General features: G+C 45.0%; 1 protein-coding gene across 1 annotated transcript; it reads left to right on the forward strand.

Annotated features, from left to right (window-relative positions):
• Nucleotides 1-415: 415 nt before the first annotated feature.
• Nucleotides 416-23,243, forward strand: LOC122932765 (retinol dehydrogenase 7-like). The gene is made up of 5 exons (XM_044287363.1): nt 416-633; nt 12,627-12,946; nt 16,590-16,848; nt 18,637-18,800; nt 22,980-23,243. Exons 2-5 carry the CDS (start codon nt 12,634-12,636, stop codon nt 23,168-23,170), a joined length of 927 nt encoding a protein of 308 aa, XP_044143298.1. The 5' UTR covers nt 416-633; nt 12,627-12,633; the 3' UTR covers nt 23,171-23,243.
• The last annotated feature ends 1,971 nt before the right edge of the window (nt 23,244-25,214 follow it).

The raw sequence follows: 25,214 nt of genomic DNA on the forward strand, positions 1-25,214 counted from the left end.
ATAGTGTGGGGTGCTATACTGCATACTGTGTGGTGCTGTATACTATAGGGTGCTATACTGCATACTGTGGGGTGCTGGGGTGCACTGTAACACTAGGGTGAGCCGAGCCCTGGTCTCCTTCCTGCAGAGCGGTGCCCACTTCCAGCCTGAGCCCAGAGCACTGATCCTGAGCCGCTGGAGTCTTCAGAACTGGAAGTATTTACAGTCATTCACTGTACTCTACCAGATGTGTGGATTTTTTGTGTGTGTGTTGTGGTTGAGGGTGTGATTGCTTGCTAGGGTGTGGGAAGGCTGGATCCAGGAGGCCCAAGTAAATTTTTGCCCAGGGTCCAATCAATATTAAAGACGGCCCTGATCAACAGTTAGTTTGCTTTCCATTTTTCAGTTCAGTCTTGGCACCTAATACACTTCAGTGGCTTTGCTGTGTTTATACAGTATAATCTTTGATAAGCATGACTTGATATATTCCAGCACACACTGTGTTAACAGATTAAAAATATATTTCCAAGTTGATTTGTGCCAATTCAGCAGACTCGCCCTTCTCTCCTCCCTCTGAAAACTTTCTGCCTATGTCATTGAAACAGCAAAGGACCATACATTTTATAACTTCAGAAAAAGAATACATCTCAAGGGGTAAGTGACTTTTATACGGCTGCACCTTTTATAATAGTTATACTGGGTTCTATTCCGACCAAGGACAACATCTGCATAGAGTTTGTATGTTCTCCCCATGTTTCCGTGGGTTTCCTCCAGGTTCTCCGGTTTCCTCCCACACGCCAAAGACATACTGATAGGGACCTTAGATTGTGAGCCCCATTGGGGACAGCTTGATGCCAATGTCTGTAAAATGCTGCAGAATATATTAGAGCTATATAAGTGCAGAAATAATACTGTTCAGCATTGTGTATAGACTTGGAAACCACAAAGTGTCTTTGCTTTTAATAAGCTGGGACTTCTATCTAATAGTGAAAATTATGCATTGATACTATTTTCATTGTATTTTCTCTTTTTTATTGTTTATATATAGAGTACTTTATATTACTGACTACATTTTTTCGTAGCTTATTTTTAACAGTAAGACTTAATTTACACTTGCATATTTTGGTCTGTATTGTATACCGATATTTGTAAGAAGAACCAGGAATTAAATCTAAACCAGCAAAAGGAAACATTTGCACCTCTTTCATGTTTTGAACCCACTCTTGGTTTTAGCTTACATGCAAGGCTCATTGCATACACCTGCACACCCTCTCCCGTCTTTTGGAAGTGGGGTGCCCTTGATGTTGGTAGCAGTGAGGTGCAAGACTGCAGACAACTGACACACCTCACACAAACTCCTGTCTCTCTGCCTGGAAAAAAGACACTAACAGCCAAATTTTTGTGGGTGAAAGGTCGGTCACAGCGTTATTCTTATTCATTATTTTAGACTCAATCCTTTAAGAATAACCATCAACTATAAACTGCCCGGCCCAAAGCCGGTCCCCGGAGTGCGAGAAGCGCTATGCCACACCAAACATTGGTGCGCAAGTCCGCCTTCCCCTCCGTTGTAACTCTTGTAATCCTCCGACCTCCAGCTGTGACTTAAATCAGAACTGAAAAGAAACATGCAAAAACATCGGAACAATAACCAAAGGGAGGGAGGGGGGGGGGAAGCTTCCTTCCAGAGGTGCCGGAGACTAAGAGGCAAGACACAGGGATGACGCTCCTTTTTATTAACTCTAAGGGGTGGTGTCTTCACCTATTACCCTGCCCCCCCCCAAGGGAGGGGGGGAGCGAGCACTAAACCAGCTATGTTGCTTCAGCAGGAAGACAGACTCCCAAACTGCCAGGCAGTGTCTGCAGTCCGGCACGCCTGCGTTATACACTGTGGCGCTAGTAGGAAGGAAATTGTAAATATGGAGCAAAGTAGCCAGTTCAAGAAGCAAACACGAGGAGGAATTTATCATAGACTGCTATTCAAGTAAAGCCTTAGCCTAATAGAACTTAGTACATTATTTCCAGATGTACCTTTGTTTCAGCAATAGATGTTTTCTATCTTCTAAAAATCCAGTTTATCTGGTAAGGTGCCAAGAGGGGCGTCATTCTTGCAGGAAGGAGCCCGGGCATGTCTCCTGCCACAATGTGTCCACCCACCCCTTCTACATCAGATTCAAGCCATAACTCTGCCCCCCTTTTCCCTGCTCCCAGCATGAGGGCAGGCTTGGGCACTAGCAGGAGGCCCCTCTTGGCACCTTACTGCCTCATTTGCATAACAAATAAACTGGATTTTCAGAAGATAGAAAACATCTATTGGTGAAACAAAGGCAAATCTGGAAATAAGGTACTAAGTGCTATTAAGCCATGGCTTTACTTCAATAGCGATTGTACCGGATCACCTGGCACCCCGACTGAGTACCTCCGTTGATGGATGCTCCTAGCGTTTCCTGAGGTCTCCAAGCACTCTGGCAGACACCACCATCACTGAACCGAAGAAGCATATAAATCCTCTCAAGCATATGAATGCTGTAGACAGTTGAATAGGAAACCATACGAATAGGTTTACGCTCCTAGCAGTCAAACTGGAACAGCATACCATAAATCCTCCCCCAAGAATGAGACGACACTTCACTTTGAGGGTTAAAACAGGAACTGACTGTACTTCACGTACAGCCTCTTTTATTCATAAACCACAAACATAGTACTGCCCACAGGGTTTTGAAATACAACCAATCAATATATTACAACACATACAATGTATGTACAGCAACCAATCGTTCACATCCCTAGAGGACCAGAAGGGAGACTGCGACACAGGACAGATATGTAGCCATTCAGGATACAGACACCACACATCCCCACAATGCATCATGGTTTCCTCCTCTCTGCCCTGGAGACAACCGAGGAGCAATCCAATTATCTCTCAGGACAAAGGGAAATCGACAATACACATGTGGAGACAACAGGACAGACATCACCATTTAAACACACAATGGGACAATAGAACAATGGGACAATAGAAACACACCCAGCATATTCCTCCCCTCTGTCTATCCACTCAATTATCTCCCAAGCTGACAAGTTACACTTATTATAAATTGTTACAACTTTGTGAGTTTACATTGTCCATACATATAACTTACATCAATTTAACCAGTATAACTTGGGGACAAACCTATCCAAAATTCACTTGAATAGTTTCAGGGGTTTAAAAGTTAGTATGGGCCATAATCCTGAGGTAAGAGGCTGGTAAACAGGCATCTCCAAAACCCAGTGGCGAGGTTGGTTTCGCCACACATCTCCCCCTCCCAGGGAAGACTAACCAGATACCTGACCTCACGTCAGTACCTGAGTTAGTCTGGCAGTCCAACCACAACCCAATACTGGACCTGTTGAATCTTGGGGCCTGGCTCTGGTCTGTATGTCCCCAGCTGTTGAGTGGGCATCTGCTACTCCTTGCTTCCTTGTGGTTCTCCAACTTGGAGCTGTAGGTACTTGGTGGGCAGAGGCCGACTGCGCTCTGCCCAGATGCCAGCTCTTCCGCTGGGGATGCCTGTGGGAGGTCAGTCTCTGGACAAGAGGATAGAGGAGGGCAGAGGCCGACTGTGCTCTGCCCTGATGCCAGCTCTTCTGCTGGGGTAGCCTGTGGGGAGTCAGCCTCTGGACAAGAGGATAGGGGAGGGCAGAGGCCAACTGCGCTCTGCCCAGATGCCAGCTCTTCCGCTGGGGTAGCCGGTAGCGAGTCAGCCTCTGGACAAGAGGATAGGGGAGGGCAGAGGCTGACTGCGCTCTGCCCTGATGCCAGCTCTTCTGCTGGGGTGAGGGGGGTACAAGCCAGTCCTGTAACAAGGGGGTCGGTGAAGCAGAGGCTAGCGGCTCTCTGCCCTGATGCCAGCTCTTCCGCTGGGAAGGGATCAGTGGGTATTGCAGGCTCATCCCCTGCCCCCAGAACTCGGTTGGAGAGATCAGTGGGTATCGCAGGCTCATCCCCTGCCCCCAGAACTCGGTTGGGAAGTAGTTGGGAAGGGGAGGGCTTGCTTACCTCCTCCTCCTGGTATCCCTGCGGAGATGGCTGGAGATCTGGACCAACCGTCCAGCATCCCTGTAGGACTGGCACCGAACCCGCGGTCTCATCTGCACCCGTGTAGAGGGGTTTGTGTTCCCCTTTTCGCTCCTAGCAGTCAAACTGGAACAGCATACCATAAATCCTCCCCCAAGAATGAGACGACACTTCACTTTGAGGGTTAAAACAGGAACTGCCTGTACTTCACGTACAACCTCTTTTATTCACAAACCACCAACATAGTACTGCCCACAGGGTTTTGAAATACAACCAATCAATATATTACAACACATACAATGTAAGTACAGCAACCAATCGTTCACGCCCCTAGGGGACCAGAAGGGAGACTGCGACACAGGACAGATACAACACATCCCCACAATGCATCTCTCTGCTCTGGAGACAACCGAGGAGCAATCCAATTATCTCTCAGGACAAAGGGAAATGAACAATACACAGGTGGAGACAACAGGACAGACATCACCATTTAAACACACAATGGGACAATGGCACACAATGGCACACCCAGCATATTCCTCCCCTCTGTCTATCCACTCAACTATCTCCCAAGCTGACAAGTTACACTTATTATAAATTGTTACAACTTTGTGAGTTTACATTGTACATACATATAACTTACATCAATTTAACCAGTTTAACTTGGGGACAAACCTATCCAAAATTCACTTGAATAGTTTCAGGGGTTTAAAAGTTAGTATGGGCCATAATCTTGAGGCAAGAGACTGGTAAACAGGCCTCTCCAAAACCCAGTGGCGAGGTTGGTTTAGCCACACATCTCCCCCTCCCAGGGAAGACTAACCAGATACCTGACCTCACGGTCAGTACCTGAGTTAGTCTGGCAGTCCAACCACAACCCAATACTGGACCTGTTGAATCTTGGGGCCTGGCTCGGTTCTGTATGTCCCCAGCTGTTGAGTGGGCATCTGCTACTCCTTGCTTCCTTGTGGCCTCTCCAAAACCCAGTGGCGAGGTTGGTTTAGCCACTGCGATTATCCTGGTGACAGATTTCCTTTAAAGGGGCAGGGCACTGTGGATGACACTGTTAAGGGAGCAAAGTGCTGTGCAGGTCACAGTTGAGGGGGCAGGTAGGGTGGCCATTCAGGCCACCCTCAAAAGACAGACTTAAAACCCCCACCACCAAGCCCCGCAAAACCACGCCCCCAACCTGGTTAGGCCACGCCCACTCCACAGCCAACGGGTATAAAAAAAAAGGAAGGTAAAAATCAACTTCTGTCAGCTGCAGGGGTGGGACAGAGGGTGACTTTCTCCCTGCAGCTCACGCATAGACAGCACAGTGCTGCTGTCTAAGAGTGAGCTGTTCAAATGGACGGAGGACAGGGAGTCTGAAAGCCGGACTGTCCTGCCTAAAACCGGACCTCTGGCCACCCCAGCAGCAGGCTGCTATGGAGGTCACAGTTAAGGGGACGGTCTGCTATGGAGATCAGTGTTAAGGGGCAGATTGCTGTAGAGGCCACGGTTAAGGGGGTAGGGTGTTGTGGAAATCACTGTTAAGGAGACGGGGTACTGTGGAGGTCACTAATAAAGGGGCGGACGCTGTGGAGGTCACTGTTAAAGGGGTGGGACTCTGTGGAGGTCATTGTTAAGGGGATAGGGAACGGTGGAGGTCACAGTTAAGGGGACGGTCAGCTATGGAGGTCAGTGTTAAAGAGGACCTTTCATCTGGCAAAAAATTGTGAACTATCATGATATATACAGCGGCGCCCAGGGATCTCACTGCACTGGGCGCCGCTCCGTTCTGCTGCTATGTCCTCCAGTATGTTCGGTCACTTGGTTATAGTAGGAGGAGACTGCCCTTGTTCTCCTGGGCGTCTCCATCTCTCAGGTTGTAGCGCTGGCCAATTGCAAGGCAGATCTCACAGCCTGGGAGAAAAAAACCTGGCCAGCGCTACAGCCTGGGAGAAGAAGACGCCCAGGAGAACAAGGGCAGTCTCCTCCTACTATAGCCAAGTCCCCTAAGTCTCCACCTACTATAACCCAGTGACCAAAAATACCGGAGGACATAGTGGGAGAACGGAGCGGAGCCTAGGGATAATAGTAAGTGCAGTGAGATCCTTGGGCGCCGCTGTACAGATCATGACACAAAGTTCACAATATTTTCCCAGGTGAAAGGTCCTCTTTAAGGGGCGGGGTGCTGTAGAGGTCACTGTTAAGGGGGCGGGTTGTTGTTGAGATCACATTTTAGGGGAACGGAGCTCTGTGGAGGTCACTGTTAAGGGAATGGGCGTCCGCATGGGGGGCAAGGCGGGGAAAGTGCCCCCCCCCCTGGAAATCGGGGCACAGGGAGATGATCCATTGTGGAAGCGTTCATCTCCATAGTCACCTGTATCGCCGTCCTCAGGACAGTGATACAGATGACTGTGCTGAGGCAGGGGAGGGAGAGGCGTGTCCCTTTCCCTTCCTCTGATAGGCTGCAGGCACTAGGCCGGCAGCCTATCAGAGGCCGGCGCAGGCGACGCGATGATGTCATCGCGCCGCCTGAGCCATACAGTGCGGTACACAGGCCAGAAGAGGTCTGCATCGCATCGCTGCCAAGGAGGTAAGTATAAGTGTTGGTTTTTTTTGTGTGTACAATACTGGTGGCTACTGGCACATAATGGGGGTCTCTGGCTACTGGCACATAATGGGAGTCTCTGGCTACTGGCACATAATGGGGGTCTCTGGTTACTGGCACATAATGGGGGTATCTGGCTACTGGCACATAATGGGGGCCTCTGGCTACTGGCACATAATGGGGGCCTCTGGCTACTGGCACATAATGGGGGTCTCTGGCTACTGGCACATAATGGGGGTATCTGGCTACTGGCACATAATGGGGGCCTCTGGCTACTGGCACATAATGGGGGCCTCTGGCTACTGGCACATAATGGGGGTCTCTGGCTACTGGCACATAATGGGGGTCTTTGGCTACTGGCACATAATACTCCAAGAAACAATACTCTGTCCTCCTTCTCCTTGACCTGTCCTCTGCCTTCGACACTGTTGACCACTCCCTTCTTTTGCAAACTCTCTCATCTCTTGGCATCACTGACCTGGCCCTCTCCTGGATCAAATCATACCTCACAGACCGGATGTTTAGCGTCTTCCACTCCCGCACCACCTCCTCGTCTCATTCCCTCTCTGTTGGTGTCCCGCAAGGCTCTGTCCTAGGACCCCTGCTCTTCTCTATCTACACTTTTGGCCTGGGACAGCTCATAGAGTCCCATGGCTTTCAGTATCACTCCTACGCTGACGACACACAAATCTACCTCTCTGGTCCAGACATCAACACCTTAATATCAAGAATCCCACAATGTCTATCTTCTATATCATCCTTCTTCGCCTCTCGCTTTCTTAAACTTAACATGGATAAGACAGAATTCATAATCTTTCCCCCATCTTGTTCAACCCCCCCAACAGACCTATCTATCATGATCAATGGCTGCACACTCTCCCCAGTCAACAAAGCCTGCTGCCTTGGAGTGATCTTGGATTCTGCCCTTTCCTTCCGACCGCACATCCAAGCCCTTTCCACCACCTGCCGCCTCCAACTCAAAAACATCTCCCGCATCCGTGCTTTCCTTAACTTTGAATCAGCGAAAATGCTTGTACATGCCTTCATTATCTCCCGCCTAGACTACTGCAACATTCTCCTCTGTGGCCTTCCATCTAGCACTCTCGCACCCCTCCAATCTATCCTCAACTCTGCTGCCCGACTAATCCACCTCTCACCCTATTACTCCTCTGCCTCTCCCCTCTGCCAATCCCTTCACTGGCTCCCCATTGCCCAACAAATTCACTTCAAAGTACTAACAAATACATACAAGGCCGTCCATAACCTGTCCCCTCTCTACATCTCTGAGCTACTTTCCCGATACACCCCCACACGCACTCTCCGATCCTCACAAGACCTCCTTCTCTCCTCTCGTCTTATTGCCTCTTCCCACAATCGACTCCAAGATATCTCCCGTGCATCCCCCATACTCTGGAACTCACTTCCCCAACATATCAGACTCTCACCTACAGTGGAATCCTTCAAAAGAAACCTGAAAACTCACCTCTTCAGACAAGCCTACAACCCGTGACCCTGCTGCCTCTATACCGCCATGACCAGCTTCACCCGCACCTACTGTGTCCTTCTCCCATACCATGTAGATTGTAAGCCCTCACGGGCAGGGCCCTCTCCTTCTGTACCAGTTTGTAACTCATCTTGTTTATGATTAGTGCAATTGTCTGTGTTATGTATGTGCACCCCTTATCATATGTACAGCGCTATGGAATGAATGGCGCTTTAATAATAAATAATAATAATAATGGGGGTCTCTGGCTACTGGCACATAATGTGGGTCTCTGGCTACTGGCACATTAGTGGGGGGCTGTCATTACTGGCACATAATGGGGGGCTGTCATTACTGGCACAAGGGGGAGGCTGTCATTACTGGCACATGATGGGGGGCTGTTAGTACTGGCACATTATTGGGGGCACTATAGGGGCATCTACTGAGGCAACAAAGATGGGGTGTTTTATATGGGGGGCTCTGTACAGTAGAATTTTATACTGGGACACATTATTGTGGGTACTATGAGGAAGGGTGGAGAGGAGTACTATGGGGTCATCTACGGGGGGCACTAAGAAGGGGTATTTAATACTTGCAAATTATGGGGGACACTGAGGGCATCTACTGGGGCATTTTATACTGGTACATTATGGGGGGCACTAAGAGGAAGGGGGGAGAGGAGCACTATGGAGGCATTTACTGGGGGCACTATATAGGGGTATTTTATACTGGCACATTATGGGGGCAATATCATGACATTAGCTCAACTGGGGGCATTACAAGGGGTTAGTTTTTGTCACATTATAAGGAGAATTATTTCTACTGGGGGGCATTATGGTGGGCTTTATTACTCCCACATGGTATGACCCCCTAGTAGCAGCACCAGCCTCTCCGCGCATGTGCGAAAAGAGTGCGGTCACGGCTACAGGGAAAAATGTCCATCAATATGCGGAGGAGCGGCATAGGGGCAGGCTTATCCAACGGTTAAGTCAAGGAGGCTGCTGCCCCTGTGACTTCAGCACGAGTCGATTTTATGAGATAGCACAATGCAGAAAGAAGATATGAATACATCTTTGGGCACACTATGAGAGATACTTTAAGGTACTGTGATTAGTGTAAATTGTCTTTTTCAGGTGACATGTTCCCTTTAAGGGGCGGGTGCTGTAGAGGTGACTGTTAAGGGGGTGGGGTGCTGTGGAACTCACTGTTAAAGGGCAGGCTGCTGTGAAGGTCAAAGTTAAGGGGGTGGGCTGCTGTGGAGGTCCCATTTTAAGGAGACACGGCACTGTGGGGGGGGTCAGTGCTAAGGGGTTGGGGCTGTGGAGGTCACTGTTAAAGGGCGGGGTACTGAAGATGTCATTGTTATAGTGGATAATGTTGATATCTTTTAACAACACACACAAACATAAATGAAATAGATGAAATATACCCGTGCGAAGCCGGGTCCTTCAGTTAGTCTTTCATAAAATGGAGGCTGAATTACTAGGTCAAGTCCAGGAGCTCCCTGCACAGTCAGATGCACTTTCAAATATTTTGTCCTATACTTCCTAGTTCAGCAGAGGGATTGGCCAAAAGTCCAATAATCCGTCTGTACTTCCTACAGCGGTGCAGGCTCTTCTTCACGCAGCAAGAACAAGGGCCAAAAGCCTTTACATTATACCTGAATGAGTGCAGCAATTCTGGGTATGCCCAGGAGCCTGGACCTTCAGACCTGGCCAAATGCTGTGAAGTCTATAGGCTTGTGCATTTACAGATTACCTCACATAAACCATCTTTATATAGCTGCTTAATGGGGCTGTGCAGTCCAAAGATACTGATGACCTATCCTCAGGATATGACATCAATATAAGATCGGAGAGGTCAGATTCTCAGCACCCCCACCGATCAGCTGTTTGAAGAGGCAATGATGCTTCTGTTTGAAAATTACCTGTGTCTCGTCATCTCGCTTGTTGAGGAAGCACAGTCTAATTACAACGTACCGTCCCTTACCCCGTCAAACAGCTGATCACTGGGGGCGGCAGGAGTCGGACCCCTGCTGATCTGACCTGAAGATAGGTCATCAATATCTTTGCACCGTACCCTTTTAACCCTTATAAGGATGCTGATCTTCATTCACTTTGTGGGGTGCGGCCTGGTCTCTTCACTAGATGCCTAAAGGCTGACTGTTACTGCCACAAGACTGCATAAGCAAATTAGCTGCTCACGCTACCACTAACAGTCTAAGGGTTCATTCAGACGAACCCAAGGGTGGTCCGCAATATACGGGCACTGGCTGTGTGATGCAGACCCATTGACTTGAATGAGTCCGTGATCTGCAAAATACGACAAAAGATAGGATATGTCCTATCCTTTGCAGTGCGGAGACATGGACCCAAAAGCCCACAGAAGTGTTTCCGTCGGCTTCCAATCTGTGCCTCCGCTACTCAAAAGATATGACATATCCCATTTTTCGCCATGTCTTGCAAATCGCAGACCCATTCAAAGTCCATATTTGCAGCACAGAGTGCACATGGCCAGTGCCCATATATTGCAGACCTGGAGGGTAATTAACCCTATAATTCAGTAGACAACAGTTTGGAAGGAAATAAAGAAGGAAATAGCACCACAAAACTTCGTAAACCTATCACATTACATATCTGGCACTATTTTTGATCACTTAGGCACTGGAACACTGCAGGGGCATACCTACTATGTGGGGGCACAAAAGGGACTGGGTGGGATTGGACTTGTGTAGATAAGTTAGAGGTGTGGCTTATGGTACATTCACACGATGTTTTGCAGTCCAGAAATTGCGGATCCGCAAATAACAGATACCTGCCGTGTGCGTTCCGCATTTTGTGGAACGCACAGGGCCAGCACCATATAGAAAATGCCTATTCTTGTCCGCGATTTTGGACAAGAATAGAACATGCTCTGTACTTTTTGCCAGGCTGCGGAATGGAACTACAGATGCGAACAGCACACTGTGTTCTGTCTGCATCTTTTGCGGCCCCATTGAAATAAACGGGTCCGCACACTACAGAATGGATTGGACCCATTTATATGGTTGTGTGAATGAGCCCTTAGAGTGAGAAAATCGGCCACAGTGTTCTAAGCATGCTGCTGATCTTGTCCCTGCTTGGACTTTCAAAAGTTCAGTGGTATGCACGTTCTGTTGAAAATGTATAGCAGAGAGAAATATAGAGTAATATATTTTTCAGTGGCAATATTACCTCATTTGCCCTTTAACCGCTTAAGGTCCTATTAGGGACCGGTCCCTAAACATGGTGCCCGCTCGCACGTGCAGCGAGCGCCATAGCAGCCGGGTTTCTGCTATTTTAAATAGCAGAGACCCACGGCACATGTATGCGATCTGCCATAAGGCTAATCGCATGCATTTTGACCTTCAGATGCGATGGTCAAATAACCACTGCATTTTCGCAGTCCAGAAGCGGAAGTTGCTCGCTTCCACTCCAGTAACAGCATTCCCAGACTGAGAACGGGGAACCTGTTGCATCTCTGAAATAGCCCGAAGGCTCAAGCAGACTTCGGTGCCTATTTCAGGAAAATACTAATACAGGCCACTAGGTGGCAGAATTGTATTGGTATAGTGCAAATGAAGTGTTTAATGAGGGCTATATAGTCATCAATTAACACAATGGGCAATCAAGGTGACTTAAAAAATGTTTTTACAAACATAAAACATAAATTAAAAAAAATGAAAAGTTCAAATCACCGCCCTTTCCATAAAATAAAAATACTTAACCAATAAAAAAAATAAACATCATGGGCATCGCTGCTTGCGAAAATGCCCATACAATTAAAATATAACAATATTAATGGCATACGGAAAATGGCGTAACAGGGGGAAAAAATAAAAACAGCCAATTTGTCATTTTTTGTCACTTCAAAAATTGGTATCACTGAAAAGAACAGATCGTCCCGCAAAAAATCTGCCCCGTACACATAACTACAAAAAAGTTATAGAGGTCAGAATATGGTTATAAAAATTAGTCAGGTCAATTTTACCGCATAGTGTATAGTGTAAATAAAAAATAAAAATCAGAATTGCGTTTTTTCCCAATTCTACCCCATTTGGAATTTTTTTTCCGCTTCCTACTACATGGTATGAAACCGTAAATGGTGCCATTAGAAAGTACAACTTGTCCCGCAAAAAATAAGCCCTTGTAAGGCTATGTGAATAGAAAAATAAAAAAGCTAGAACTATGGGAAGGCAGGGAATGAAAAACGAAAACGCAAAAATGGAAAATCACAGGGTTCTTAAGGGGTTAAGCAGAACACATAAAATGAAAAAAAAAAATATTACAACCTGCACTAAGATTGTTTCCAGAAAAGGAATATGCAATAATGGTGCCTGTTCTCCACCACACCAATATTAGTGCAGTTTCCCATAGGGCTGATATCGTTGCAGGGGAGAACATCAACTGCAAAAAAATAATAATAATAAAGTTATGGTAAACCATCATGGATATGCAATTTTCAATAAAATCAGTGTGGATTATGTCTTACAGCGCAGTCATGTGGCTCCTTCTGCTGGTGTTCTTGGCTTTGATCCTAATGTACAGATGGTACAGACAGAGTCAGATCCTAGGAAATCTCTCAGATAAATATGTCTTCATCACTGGATGTGACACTGGATTTGGAAGACAGATAGCTAAACAGCTGGACATGCGAGGAATGAAGGTCCTGGCGGCTTGTTTAACCGAGGCAGGAGCTAAGGCGTTAAAGGACGAGACCTCCAGTAGACTGCAAACTGTAATCCTTGATGTTACGGACAGTCAACGTGTGACTAAGGCTGCCAAGTGGGTTGCTGACATTGTGGCTGACAAAGGTAATACCAGACTGTAAAATATGTATATATGTAAAAATACTCACCTGTAATCCTCAGTGTTCATGGGCTTCAAGATGGCGGCGACTGCTTCCTCTGGCCGTTCCCAGGCACCTTCTGTGAAGGAGCTCAACGGCAAATGGACACGTCCTGTGCAGAATCCACTGTCTGCAAATCCACCAGATGTGTCCAGTTTCCATTCAGTCTGTGCACAGAAAAAAAAGGCACCTGGGAACAGCCAGAGGCGCCATCTTGCGGCACATGGACGCAGAGGATGACAGGTGAGTATGTTAACCTCACTGAACCTGGGGCAGCCAGGGGCCTCCATTAGAACGGCTGCGGGACAGTATACAGTCATGTATGCTTGTATGGAGCATGACTGTGTTTGGCATTTTGACAAATTACAATGGGAATGGACCAACCCCTTTAAAGGGGTTGTCCCATCTGGACATTTATGGATTACCCTGTAGATATTCCATAAATGTGTGATAGGAGCGGGTCCCACAGATGGGCTATGCACCTATCTCAAGAACAGGAAAAAGAAAGAAGGCTGCACGTGGGTCTCACTGCATTCGCTGCATTCCGAGAGAACAACACAATGGGGGTTATATACTATGACCACCTACACCTGAAACTGACAAAAGCTGAACACCCACATTTTCGGACTTTTTAAACACCCATGCTCCACCCTCGCCACTGGGGAGTGACGGGGGCATGGTGGGGCATCGACCCTAGCGCATTCATTATCAATTACACCTGGTGTAAATGATAACTGAAATCTACTCCAGCTAGGGACTGGCGTAGATTTCAATCTAGGCGCCCAACCTGCTGCGCCTCGTCATAAATTAAATTTATCCCCCGGCAGCACAGAGTTTATGAAAGACTGGTACAAAATGTCGGTCTTTAATAAAAGACGCTCAATACCTGCTGTTTTGGAGATTCTCTCACCGGTAGCCTAGCCATCACAATTTGGCCCTTCTCAGAGTCGTTCAGATCATTGCACTTGGCTGCTTTTCCTGATTCAGGCAAATCAGCTTCAGGAATTCACTATTGGAGCATTGCTAATATACCCCTCCCATTTACAGGCAGCATTGCAACTAGATTATCAGTATTATTCAGTTAATCTGTCAGAGGTTTTGGGCTGGGTTAACAAGTTCAGGTTTTCTGTTACAGTTTTTGAAGCCAAAACCAGGTGCATAATGGCTGTGTGACGGCCATCTAAGTAACATCCGTCACACGGCCATTTTTAGCACCAATGAAAGTCTATAGGGCTATTCGTATGGCCGTTCTTTTAACGGCCAGTGAATAGCGTCCGTCCAAAAATAGGAGATTTTTGTCTGTTTTCACGTTCAGATTGACCCATTGAAATCAATGGGACCTTTTTTAACGGCCGATTGACAGGAGTGCACTCGTCTAACGGCCGTTAGAAATAGTACACTTTACCCAGGAGGGGTTAAAAAAAACCTCACCTCGTCCACTTGCTCGCGGTGCAGCAGTCTCTTCTCTCTTGATTGAGCACAACCTGCCGAAGGACCTGCGATATGCGTGGTGACGTAATCACGTGGTAGTGCGCAGTGACTTCATCGCACACCTTCGGCAGGTCCCGTTCAGTGAAGAGAGAAGAGACTGCTGCAGCGCGAGCAAGTGGATAAGGTGAGGTTTTTTAGTTTTTAGTTTTTTTTTGTAATCAACAAAAGAAAACAGTGGTGGGCCATTATGGGGGCATTATTTAAACCATGGGGGAAATTATGTAAGATCGGGCCCTCCATTGAGGGCATTATTAAAGCTGGGGACATTAAAAAAAAAAATTCCTACACTATGGGGGACATTATTTATGATGGGGGACTACATTGGGGGCATTATTAAAGCTGGGGGCGGTAAAAAAAAAATCATACACTATGGGGGACATTATTTTACCAGGGGGCCTACATGGGAGACATTAACTGGAGACAGTAAAAAAAAATATAAAAAATCCTACACTATGGGGGACATTATTTTAGCTGGGGGCACTATAAAAAAAAATATTTACACCTCGGAAAACATTATTTTAGCTGGGGCAAAAATAGGGGGCATTATTAAAGCTGGGAGTAGTAAAAAAAAATTCTTACACTATGGGGGAAATTATTTTAGCTGGGGGCCTACATGGGGCATTATTAAAGCTGGGGGCAGCAACAACCAAAAAAAAAATCCTACACTGACTTCCCGCAATTTGACGTACTAGTACTTCATGCTGATCAGGTGGACAACGAAGTGGTACATTCCCAATCAGTGCAGGGGCCTGGCGTAGCTGTAAAAGACGATGCCGGCAGATTAACCCCTTCTATGCTGCGGTCAGCGCTTACCGCAGCATAGAAGGTGTTTGCGGTGGGTAAGGGTGTCCATCCGGTCCCCGTGCTGCAGACGGGGACCCGATAGGCGATAAGGCAGTCTAAGGCATTGCAGAGGCATCAGGACATGCCTCCTACGGAAGCCTAGAAACATAGAATGTGTCGGCAGATAAGAACCATTTGGCCCATCTAGTCTGCCCAATATATCTGAATCCTATGAATAGTCCCTGGCCCTATCTTATATGAAGGATAGCCTTATGCCTATCCCATGCATGCTTAAACTCCTTCACTGTATTTGCCGCTACCACTTCTGCAGGAAGGCTATTCCATGCATCCACTACTCTCTCAGTAAAGTAATACTTCCTTATATTACTTTTAAACCTTTGCCCCTCTAATTTAAAACTAGGAGATCCAGACCCTTAGGCTGGGTCTCTTAGGCAACTGTCAGTGTATTACACATGTAGGAGGAGTCAGACCACCAAAAGTTGAAGTCCCACAGACTTTCATAATAAAAAAATAACGTTTCAAGTAAAAAAAAAAAACACCCTTTCCCCTAATATACACATATAAAGTTTTAAAAAAAAATAGAAAAAATAAATAAAAACAGACATATTGGGTATCGTTGTGGCTGTAACAACCAGCTCTATATAAAAAAAAAAACATAATCCTCCCCGTCAGATGAACACCGTAGAAAAAAAAACTGTGCCAAGCGATCAAAAAAGTCATATGTGCCCCAAAAGAGTACCAATCAAAGCATCACCTCATCCTGCAAAAAATGAGACCCTACATAAGACAATCGCCCAAAAAAAATAAAAAAATATGGCTTTTAGAAAACGGAGACGTAAAAATTAAATATATAATGTATTGGCACGCACACCCCCACCTAGAAAATACACACAGTTTTGATATACTGTATATGAACATTTATTGCTGCTAAAACACTCTCAACAGGGTCCTTGCTGGATATATAAAACTAATCATCAAAATAAACATCAATAAAAAAATCTATAAAAGATATGCAAGGATTTGTCCTATGCTTATATTAGATGCAGTAATATCGCTCTAATAATAATACTTGCATTATATAGTCCATAAGTGCATAACTAAATGGATTATTTCTTGATTAAAAAGGCAATAAAAAAAAGCTGTAATGTCTTTATAGTAGTACAGTATATGTTGCACATATACTACTATAAAAGACATTACAGTATTTTATTATTATTCATTATGAAATTCTAATGCCCTAGCATGGCATATGAAGAGGCCTTGTATTCCTGAATTTTTTTCATGGATATATATATATGTATTTTTTTTTACAGGTCTTTGGGGACTAGTAAATAATGCTGGCATTTTAATCCCAGTGAGCCCTAATGAATGGCTGAAGAAGGATGACTTCCGTAAAATTGTAGATGTAAATATCCTAGGGATGGTAGATGTAACCATCAATTTGCTCCCCCTGATCAGAAAATCCAAAGGACGCATTGTGAATGTGTCTAGCATTGCTGGAAGGCACGCACTGTGTGGAGGTGGATATTCTATATCTAAGTATGGGGTTGAAGCCTTTTCAGACTCCCTAAGGTAAAATAGTTTTTGTGATGCATCATAAAACATGTGTGATGATACAATTTGTCACCCTGAGTACATTAAAGGGGCATTCCAGTGCCATGGTCCCCACTGGACCGGTAAGGAATGTGGCCCATTTTTGGTCACTGGACCACTACAGCCAATCAGTGGCCTCAGTGGTCATAAGAGCTGGAACAGCAAGCCACTGCTGAGCCTCAAAAGTGGTGTACTGTTCTTGCACATGTGACCGCTGAGGCCATTGACCGACTGCAGTGGCCTCATGACCAAGAATGGTCCCCTGTCATTACTAGTCCAGCAGGGACTACTAGGAATCACAGAGCTGAAAAGGACAGTGTTTTGAAAGGTGAGTTTTAATTATTTTCATTATCCTGGAACATCCCTTTAAAAACATGAAAATACATGTAGCCATAATAAATTCTACCAGTCTATATTCTGAGGATAATATTTCACTGATAGCCCATTTAATTGTGGGTTACATTAGAAGCATATTCTGATTCTAGCCATGCTCATGTTTGGTTTGTGAAGGATGTCATCTTGGGGGTTTAGAGATTTCAAATAAAACCACTGAGGTTTGCACTGCCATTCTCTAGGCATTAAAGGGGTATTCCAGTAGGTACAATTTATCCCCTATCCACAAGATAGCAGATAACTATCAGATTGGTGGGGGTCCTACCGCTGGGACCCTCACCGATCATGAGAACAGGGTACCTGTCCCCCTTGCAGGCCCCAAGCTGCTCCCCTAAAATGACTGAAGCGGCCGGTCGCACATGTGCGGGGCCGCTCCATTCATTTCAAAGGGAGTTCTGGAGATAGCCTAGTACAGAGCTCACCTATCTCCGGAACGACTATAGAAATTAATGGCGCGGCTTCGCACATGTGCGACCGGCCACTACGGTCATTTTACGGGTGCAGCAAGGGGCCTGTAGGGGGAACGTGGCCCCCATCCTCCTGATCGTGGGGGTCCCAGTGGTAGGACCCCCACAATATGATAGTTATCCTCTACCCTGTGGATAGGGGATAACTTGTACCGACCAGAATAACCCTTTACCCTGGGTTCACACCTGAGCGTTGCGCAAACGCGCGTTTTACGCGCGTTTTTGTCGCGCGTTCTTATGCGCGTTTTTTGTAATAGTAAACGCGCGTTTGACGTGCGTTTGTGTCATTGACTGCAGTGTCCTATGGCCACAAACACGCGTCAAAACGCCCCAAAGAAGCTCAAGTACTTGTTTGAGCGTCGGGCGTTTTACAGCGCGTTCGTACGCGCTGTAAAACGCCCAGGTGTGAACCATTCCCATAGGGAAGCATTGGATTTCATGTCTTGAGCGTTTTACAGCGCGTTTGAACGCGCTGTAAAACGCTCAGGTGTGAACCCAGGGTTAAGCTTCAGCTCCTTATCTGTAAGTCCAACCTTGCATAAATCCTGAATCCACCAGTAGATACTTGTAGAATCTAACACTACCTCCTAATATTGTCTGATCAACGTCCAGGCCATCAGGTGTAAGTCTGACACATCTTGGAGACCTGGTTCCAGACACAGAAGGTTCATGAATTGACAATATAGAGTAGAGGACAATTTCCTTTCTTCTCCCATTTCTAGGATTTATATTAGAACTTATTATAACATATTTGTCTAGCACTGCCTGGTATTTTTGGGGGGGATTCTTGAAATTAAAAATCTGAAATGTGGATTTATTGAAGTTGATTTTGAAATTAATCATCACAGACTTTTAGAACTTGAAATATAATGGTTTCACACACAGCATTGTTCTCTCATTATTGCAGACGGGAGCTCAAAGCATTTGGAGTCAAAGTCTCCATCATTGCTCCTGACTTTTTTAAAACTGAAATTTTGAATTCTTCACAACTAAAAGAAAATGTTACGAACATATGGAAGAAAATTCCCATGAATCTAAAAAATGACTATGGGGAGAATTACTATCACAGCTGTAAGTATGATCCACTCTATGGGGAGTCTATGAGTACTGTGGTATTAAAGCAACTTTTCAAATAAACACTGAGTTCATTCACTGTGGTGCAAAATTGCGCATGCTGCATAATACATTAGTCTACAGCCTTAGGGCTCATGCACACTAACTTAACTTCATTTTTTGTCCGTATCCGTTAGTTTTTTTGTAGCCTGTATGCGGACCCATTTATTTCAATTGGGCCACAAAAAAACAGAAATTACTCCGTATCCGTACGTTCGCAAGTCTATTCCTCCAAAAAATAGAAGATGTCCTATTCTTGTCCGTTTTGAAGACAAGGAAAGGCATTGTTACAATAGATCCCCCAAAAACAGATGTCACACGGATGTCATCCTTTTTTTTTTTTGTGGATACGTGTTTTGCGGACTGCAGAATACATACGTCGTGTGCTTGAGCTCTTAAATTGATTGTTAACAGAACCATAATTGCCACAGTTTTCCAATATCACACTAAAAACGCTGCTGGCTTGCCACGATTATAGAGAACCGTAGAAAAAAATGGAACACAAGTGCAATGTGGCTGCAATGTGTCAACCTAATGTAATGTAATGAGAGACTATGGGGGTCATTTACAAACATTTTGACGCCAGTTTTTGACAATATTTTGTAGCACAGATGTTTTTACGCCGTCCTCGCCCCTTGGGCATGGCAAGGGCCGGGCCAGAACATTGGAGCCAGCAAATTTGCTAACATTTACACCTGGAAACGTGGTGAAAAACGACTCCAGTCAGAGGTTGGAGCAGTTTTTACTCCTGTCGCATGGACTGCCAGAGGTGCGCCGAATTTATGATGATGCCTGCGCCGAATCATAAATTATATATTTTGATAAATGACTCCCTATTAGTATAATAACTCACATTGAAGTGCTTACTTCAAGATCACTGAATGCTACATCTCATCTCACTGATCCTCCACCATTGCCACGGTAAATGCCTGGAGAATAGGGTTGAGCGAACCCGAACTGCAAAGTTCGGGTACCTGGACCCGAACCCGGATTTTTTTCACTGAAGTAAGGGTTCGGTGTTCAGGTGATTTTATTATTTTCCATTATAACATGAAAATAATAGCATTTTTAAGACAGAATGCTAAATAAAATGGCCATTGAGGAGTTAAAAATAATTTAAAAAAACCTCACCTCATCCACTTGATCGCGCAGACGGTATCCTCTTCTATCTTCATTCAGCAGGACCTGTGATGATGTCACCACGCTCACCACGTGGTGAGTCCGATGACGTCATCGCAGGTCCTTTTGCAGGTACTGCAGAAAGAAGAATGAAGAGGATACCGGCTGGGTGATCAAGTGGATGACGTGAGGTTTTTTGCAATTATTTTTAACCCCTCAATGGCCATTTCATTTTGCATTCTGTCTTAAGAAAGCTATTATTTTCCGTTATAATGATGTTATAACGGAAAATAAAAAAGTGACGTTCGAGTCCCCATTGACTTTAATGGGGTCCGGGTTCGGGGTCAAGTTTGGGTCCCGAACCCAAACTTTGACCTGAAGTTTGGCGGAACCCAGCGAACGGGTTTGCTCATCCCTACTGGAGACATCTGGAAGTGAAGACAAGCAGAGACCAGGTAGGCACCAGAACAGCAGCAGCAGCGGGGTATTAGTAAGGTAATGCTTCTTTGTTTAAACCCATTCTGCCCTATATAAGTAAAAATAAAAGGAAAAAAAAAAACTTTAAAGGGGTTATCCCATGAATAATGTAAAAATAAAAATCATATTGTACATGAGAATCCCTTTCTAACAAAGCTAGAACCAGCCCTGTACCTCACATGGATCCAGAAATCTCCACATTCATTGCTTTGCTAGATTTATATCAAGCTGACAGTTCAGGGGAGTGTCTTTTCTGCTGCAGCTCAGGGGGCGTGTCCATGCTCTCCCTATCACAGCTCAGCGGGTGTGTCCATGCTCTTCCTATCACAGCTCAGGATTCAGTTAAAGGATGAAACTGAGCATGTGCAGCCATCTCAGTGAGCAGAAATAAGAAATTAAGTGGCACTATACATATACCGTATTTTCCGGCATATAAGACTTTCTAACACTAGAAATTATTTTCAAAAGTCGGGGGTCGTCTTATACGCTGGGTATAAGGGTAAACTCAGATCCGATGGTATATTCTAACCCCCAGGCGTTCCCATGGTGACGGGGACACTTGCCTGGGGGTTAGAATATACAGGGCCAGTGCCACCCATAAGCAAGAGAAAAAGGTCCACCTCGGTTAAAATGTTACCTTTATTTTTCAGTGCAGATAAAAGCCAGTTGCAGTCCAGTCTACGCGTTTCGGATCTAATACAGTAGCGATCCTTACTCATTTGTCATGAGTAAGGATCGCTACTGTCTTTGATCCGAAAATGACAAAAGGTGCATTTTCTGAGTTTTCAACTGACCCATTGAAAGTCAATGGGTCTGCAGAAAATCACGGAAAACGGAACAACGGACACGGATGCACACAACGGTCGTGTGCATGAGGCCTAACGCTGTGGTTCTCGGCGTGGTCCGTGCCTGGTGTGACGGGGTTTGAGCATGCCTAAACTCTCTTTTTGCCTACCTGCACCCATAAGCAAGGTTGGCCGCAATAGAAGTCACAGCGCTCTCCGCTCTGACTGTCCTGCGCTACGCTACACCGGCCCCGTCGCTCACAGGAGTATACATTTATAAACTGTAATCCGTATAACTTTAACTTTTAATCAGCGCTCATCTCTTTACTACCTTACACTCAGCTCCGATAACAGGCAGTGCAGGCGGCGCTCACTCACTGATGTCACGCACCTGCTCCTCCCACTAGGCGGCGCAGGCACATGACGTCAGTGAGTGAGCGCTGCAGCCCGCACTGCCTGTTACTGGAGCTGAGTGTAAGGTTGTAAAGAGATGAGTGCTCATTTAAAGTTAAAGTTACTGCAGGATACGGATTACAGTTTATAAATGTATACTCCTGTGGATGGCCAATAACAGTGCCATCCACAGATCCCCCCTCCATAACAGTGCCATCCACAGATCCCCCCTCCATAACAGTGCCATCCACAGATCCCCCCTCCATAACAGTGCCATCCACAGATCCCCTCCATAACAGTGCCATCCACAGATCCCCTGCATAACAGTGCCATCCACAGATCCCCCCCAATAACAGTGTGATCCACAGATCCCCTCCATAACAGTGCCATCCACAGATCCCCTCCATAACAGTGCCATCCACAGATCCCCCATGGAAATGGACCCACCATCTGTTCCCAGCCCCTAGTAGTTCCTATGTGGGAAACTTGGAATGTGAAAAGAAAAAGATAGGTTACCATGGCAGTCAGGACGCTACTGAAGCCCTGGCTGCCATGGTCAGTTCCCTGGACTGGAGAAGATCGTCTTGGAGACAGGAAGGGCTGGGCAGGCAGTTGTAGTCGTATACAGCGAGTATAGCCCAACCCCTATATTTTAAATGGAAAAGTTGGGGGTCGTCTTATGCGCCAGAAAATACGGTACATTTTATTGAATAACTCAGTGGCTATACAACATTTTTAATTACATGCAATTACAAATATATTCAGATCCAGGAGCTGGTGCGAAAACTGTATAATATTTTTCGTGGGACAAACCATTTAATGCTTTATTCACAGAATTGCATTATTGCAGTCAAACCTTTCTCATTTTCCGCAGTTCGCACTTTTTGGATTGCATCGCAACTAGTGAAAGTGAATGTGGGTCACAGCGCAAGCACATTCACGAGTTGCGATGTACGGTCTGACGCTGCGTTGTCCAAGTAGCCCTAGCTTTAAGGATGGCTGCTTTTATGTGAAATGTAATCATTTATTCTGTCATAGATCAACAAGGGTGCCAAAAACACAGCAAAAACAAACTTGCCGACATTTGAAAGTTGGCTTGCAGGAGACTGAGACACACTCACGCCCTCAGTACAGAGCCTCACCCCTTTGTATGGCGCTCTGCCTATCATTGGGATCAACACAGATACTTCCAGCTGCCAAGTGCACATGCAACAGGTCAACCAGTTTCATAGGTATAAATTTGCTAACAGATGCCTTTTAACCTTCAATTTTCACCATATCATTTTCACAAGAAATTTTTATGTTACTATCTGATATTGGGATAAAACTTATTAAAAAAACAAAACATATTTTCTCTGCACAGATTGTAACTTCCTCGAAGAAATCTGCTCACGGAGTAGCAGCAAACTTACAATTGTTACAGACTGTATGGAACATGCCCTGACTGCTGTACATCCATGGACCCGTTATTCTGCGGGCCCCTATGCCAAATTCTTCTACATGCCGCTATCCTATCTGCCTACATGTGTTGCTGATTATATGCTTGGTTCTTAATCTTGCAGAAATCATACTGAAAACCAAAACCTTGCATGATTGCATTGTCAAATAAAACAAATACCCATCAAAACTGGACATGTTTTATTTAAAGGGATATTCCGGTAATTTGAAGTTATTTCCTTTCCACAGGGATAGCTATAAGATTGTGGGGGTCCTGCCTCTTAAACCACCACCAATCACAAGAACAGAGGCCCTGTACCCTTGTGAGATTGAGAAAGAGCTCCCATTGTTTGAACACTGTGTGTGTGGATTAAATTAAAGGGGTTGGCCACTCTTTAAACACTTTCCACTACTCCGCGGCAGTGTGGATGACCTGCCTGCTTTACTTTCCGTTATAAGCCACGCCCCCGTAGTCCTGCTCTAACTTGCAGCTGAGTTCATCCATGGCTGCAGGCGACATGGAGGAGCTTGAGAGCAAGGTCGTCCATGCGCATGTGCAGTCTGCTCCTGTCAGTGGTCGGCTCCCTGCTGCCCGCTCCAACTGTGACAGGAATCAGCTGCTTGTTCCCTCTCTACAAACAGCGGATTCCTGTCAGAAGCTGGCTGTGATAAAGTAGCAGTAGCTACTTAGTCAATCCCCATCCCCCCCATCACTACCACCACACAGCCCACCCGCTAAGACACACCCACCGGTTCCGTTAGGCCACGCCCCTGCAACCACCAGGGAAAGCAGGACATCTAGCCAGGAACTGATATATATATATATATATATATATATATGTATATATATATATATATATATATATACACATATATATACAAACATCGCGTCCACATGGGTGAATAATCTTTTCCTATTTCCATCTAATTAGTGCTGTTGTTTTGCTCTCTCTCTATATATATATACATATATATATATATATATATATATATATATACACACACATGTGTATATATACATACATATTTATTTATATACAAAATATATGCACACGTGTTTAACCCCTTCAACCCCGGGCCTGTTTTCACCTTTCTACCCAGGCCATTTTTTGCAAATCTGACCAGTGTCACTTTATGTGGTGATAACTTTAAAACACTTTTACTTATACAGGCCATTCTGAGATTGTTTTCTCGTCACATATTGTTCTTCATGACAGTGGTAAAAATACGTTTAAAAAAAAAACATTTTTATTCATAAAAAAATACCAAATGCACCCAAAAATTTTAAAAATTAGCAAATTTCCAAATTTCAATTTCTCTACATTTATAACAGATAGTAATACCTTCAAAAATAGTAATTACTTTACATTCCGCATATGTCTACTTCATGTTTGGATCATTTTGAAAATTACATTTTATTTTTTGGGGACGTTAGAAGTATGGAAGGAAATCTTGAAATTTTTCGGAAAATTTCCAAAACCCACTTTTTAAGGACCAGTTCAGGTATGAAGTCACTTTGTGAGGCTTACATAATAGAAACCACCCAAAAATGACCCAATTTTAGAAACTACACCCTTCAAGGTATACAAAACAGATTTTACAAACTTTCTTAACCCTTTAGGTGTTCTACAAGAATTGATGGAAAATGGAGATGAAATTTCAGAATTTCACTTTTTTGGCAGATTTTACATTTTAATAAATTTTTTCCAGTAGCAAAGCAAGGGTTAACAGCCAAATAAAACTCAATATTTATTACCCTGATTCTGCAGTTTACAGAAACACCCCATATGTGAACTGCTGTACGGGCACACGGCAGGGCGCAGAAGGAAAGGAACGCCATATGGTTTTTGGAAGGCAAATTTAGCTGAACTGGCTTTTAGATGCCGTGTCCCATTTAAAGCCCCCCTGATGCACCCCTACAGTAGAAACTCAAAAAAGTGACCACATTTTGCAAACTACGGGATAAGGTGCCAGTTTTGTTGGTACTATTTTGGGGTACATATGATTTTTTATTGCTCTATATTACGTTTTTTGTGAGGCAAGGTAACAAAAAATGGATGTTCTGGCACCGTTTTTATTTTTACAGCGTTTAACCGAGGGATTAGGTCATGTGAATTTTTTATAGAGCAGATCGTTACGCACGTGGCAATACTTAAATAAA

This window comes from Bufo gargarizans, chromosome 3 (assembly GCF_014858855.1).
Source record: "Bufo gargarizans isolate SCDJY-AF-19 chromosome 3, ASM1485885v1, whole genome shotgun sequence".
NCBI lineage: Eukaryota > Metazoa > Chordata > Amphibia > Anura > Bufonidae > Bufo > Bufo gargarizans.

Bases quoted from the DNA above. Each gene is read 5' to 3' on its own strand.
- LOC122932765 (XM_044287363.1), top strand. From the start codon at position 12,634: ATGTGGCTCCTTCTGCTGGTGTTCTTGGCTTTGATCCTAATGTACAGA. The intron at 12,947-16,589 runs GTAATACCAGAC...TTTTTTTTACAG, and splicing joins TGACATTGTGGCTGACAAAG to GTCTTTGGGGACTAGTAAAT. The intron at 16,849-18,636 runs GTAAAATAGTTT...TCATTATTGCAG, and splicing joins GCCTTTTCAGACTCCCTAAG to ACGGGAGCTCAAAGCATTTG.